This window comes from Eimeria acervulina, genomic scaffold, assembly GCF_000499425.1.
Source record: "Eimeria acervulina Houghton genomic scaffold, Eah_scaff464, whole genome shotgun sequence".
NCBI lineage: Eukaryota > Apicomplexa > Conoidasida > Eucoccidiorida > Eimeriidae > Eimeria > Eimeria acervulina.
In genome coordinates this window covers 10,001-12,301 of record NW_013549783.1, presented here as the reverse complement: position 1 = coordinate 12,301, position 2,301 = coordinate 10,001, and the positions used below count along the sequence as shown (strand labels likewise).

General features: G+C 45.0%; 1 protein-coding gene across 1 annotated transcript; it reads right to left on the bottom strand.

The window, feature by feature from the left end:
* Positions 1-197: 197 nt before the first annotated feature.
* EAH_00039420 (hypothetical protein, conserved) lies at positions 198-917 on the bottom strand (the record flags this gene model as incomplete). The annotated part of the gene is made up of 1 exon (XM_013395343.1): positions 198-917. The coding sequence occupies one exon, from the start codon at positions 915-917 to the stop codon at positions 198-200; it is 720 nt and encodes a 239-aa protein (XP_013250797.1).
* Positions 918-2,301: the final 1,384 nt, after the last annotated feature.

The window sequence follows — 2,301 nt, the reverse complement described above, 5'->3', positions numbered from 1 at the left end:
GCTGCTGCTGCTGCTGCTGCTGCTGCTGCTGCTGCTGCTGCTGCTGCTGCTGCTTGGCTTGCGATCTCTAAACAAATGCAGGGACAAACAAACAAATTCCCTCAACTCCTTAATCTACAAAAACTCTTCTTTTCTCCAGCTAGCTAGCTATAGGGTAGCTAGCTAGCTATGGGGTAGTTGGCTAGCTAGCCAGCTAGCTATAGGAACCTGCCGTAGGCGTTGGAGCTGCGAGCAGAGAGAACAACGAATTGAGCGTCTTCCTTTTGCTGCTGACTCATCTTACGCACTCTCCTTTGATCTGGGAAGGAGGTAAAAGAGACGCTTGGTTTACCTGCTGCTGCTGCTGCTGCTGCTGCTGCTGCTGCTGTTGTCTTGGGGGAGATCTCGCCGTCGCTAGCAACAGTTTCTTCATCATCTCCTTCCTGCTGCTGCTGCTGCTGACGCATTTTCGCTAAGAGAGAAGATGTCTTTCCAGGAAGCAGCAGAAGGCCTGTAACGACACCCATGGCTTGCTGCAGCAGCGGTGCTGCTGCTGCTGCACCTGCTGTGCCGCTGCCAGTTGTTGCTGCAGCACCAAAGCCAGGAAGCAAAGGAGCCGCAGCACCTGGTGCTGTTGCTGCTCCGCCAAGACCCCCTGCTGCTGCTCCTAGACCCGCACCAGTCCCTGCTGCTGCTGGTGCTGCTGCAGCAGGTACTGCAGCAGCAGCGGGTACAGCTGCAGCAGCGCCAGCAGGTGCTGCAGCCGCAGCACCTGCTGCAGTGGGTGCTGCTGCTGCTGCAGGGGCCCCTGCTGCTGCTGTTGCTGTGGGGCACCAAGGACACCAACCGCCGCAGCAAGCAGCAGTTCCTGCTGCAGTCGATCCTCCTACTGCGCCGCCAGTCATAGTGGCAGTAAGTACGGTAAGGCCGTGCGGCATTCTCTTTGTATTTGAAATTAGACAAAGTGGAAACAAAAAACAAATTAAATAATCAAAAAAAACAAAAAAATAAAAGAAAACAAGGGGTGTAGTGTACAGACAAACAAGCAAATGCAAGAGCAGCGGACGTCTACAACAACAGAGAGGAGTCGACAGCAGCACTATACAGTGGCTGGTTGCAGTGTATGCGCAGGTTAAAAGCTAAAATAAAGGCGATAAATAGAAGTTTCAAGATATTTTTACTCGAATATTCAAAAAAAAGAGAAAAAAGAACGAAGATTTAACAACTAAACAGGAAGAATGCTCAACCGCAGCCGTTGGCTGCCTCTACGGTGTACAGACACCTCAGCAGTTGGTCAGTCGTCTGCGCCGTGGAAGCGAAGAAGAAAATCAAAATAAATGGTTTTAATGCATCATTTTTAATTATTTTAAAAGTTAAATAGTTAAAATTTTATTATAATTCAGTTTCAATCTATCAAACCAACCCAAATAAGATCCTTATTTACACCATTAGCGTAGATGTGCGTACACCGCAGGAGCCGACCTGCAATATTCCAGTAGTTATTATACACTCCATCGCTTCTTAGGGCTTCTTTTACCCAATTTAAAAGGTATTTAATTGCATTATTATTTCAAAAAAACGTATAATATTACTTTATTGATATTTATATTAATATAGAATTCATTTTCTATTGTCCTTAGACCCTGGATCCATTAACACATAGTTTGCAAGAAATAGACAAACGCTACACCCCATATTCTCCCTCGCCTCAGCCTCCAAATAATTAATTAATTAATTAATCGTTTAAATTAATTAATTAATCAATTTAGTTTGAGATAAACTGCACATGAAGCCATTCACCCCCCACCATAACACATTCTATTATATCCAACTGTATTATATCTCTGGAAACACATAACATATATCTATACTGTTTATCTTATATACACTATAAAATATATATAATATATATAACATATATACTATTTTGTAAATAATACCCATAATTGCATTATTCCTATGTGCGGCAGGAGGGATAATAGCAGCGGCAGCAGAGAACAGCATCACCACAGCAGCAAACATGCAGCAGCAGCAAATATACGGCAGCAGATATGCAACAGCAGCAGCAGATATGCAGCAGCAGCAGACGCAAAAGCAGCAGCAGCAGAGGCACCACCAGAGGTATCAGCCATTTAGAAGCACAGCAGAAGCAGCAGCAGAATCACCAGAGAAAAAACAGCAACAGCAGCAGCAGAGACGCGATTGCAGCAGCAGCATCGGCAGGAAGCAGCAAGAGCAGCAGAAACAAAGCAGCAGCAGCAAGCCAACTTAGAAGGTAGCTGCTGTTGATAGCTTGCACAATCTTTTTAATTATTTTTTGTT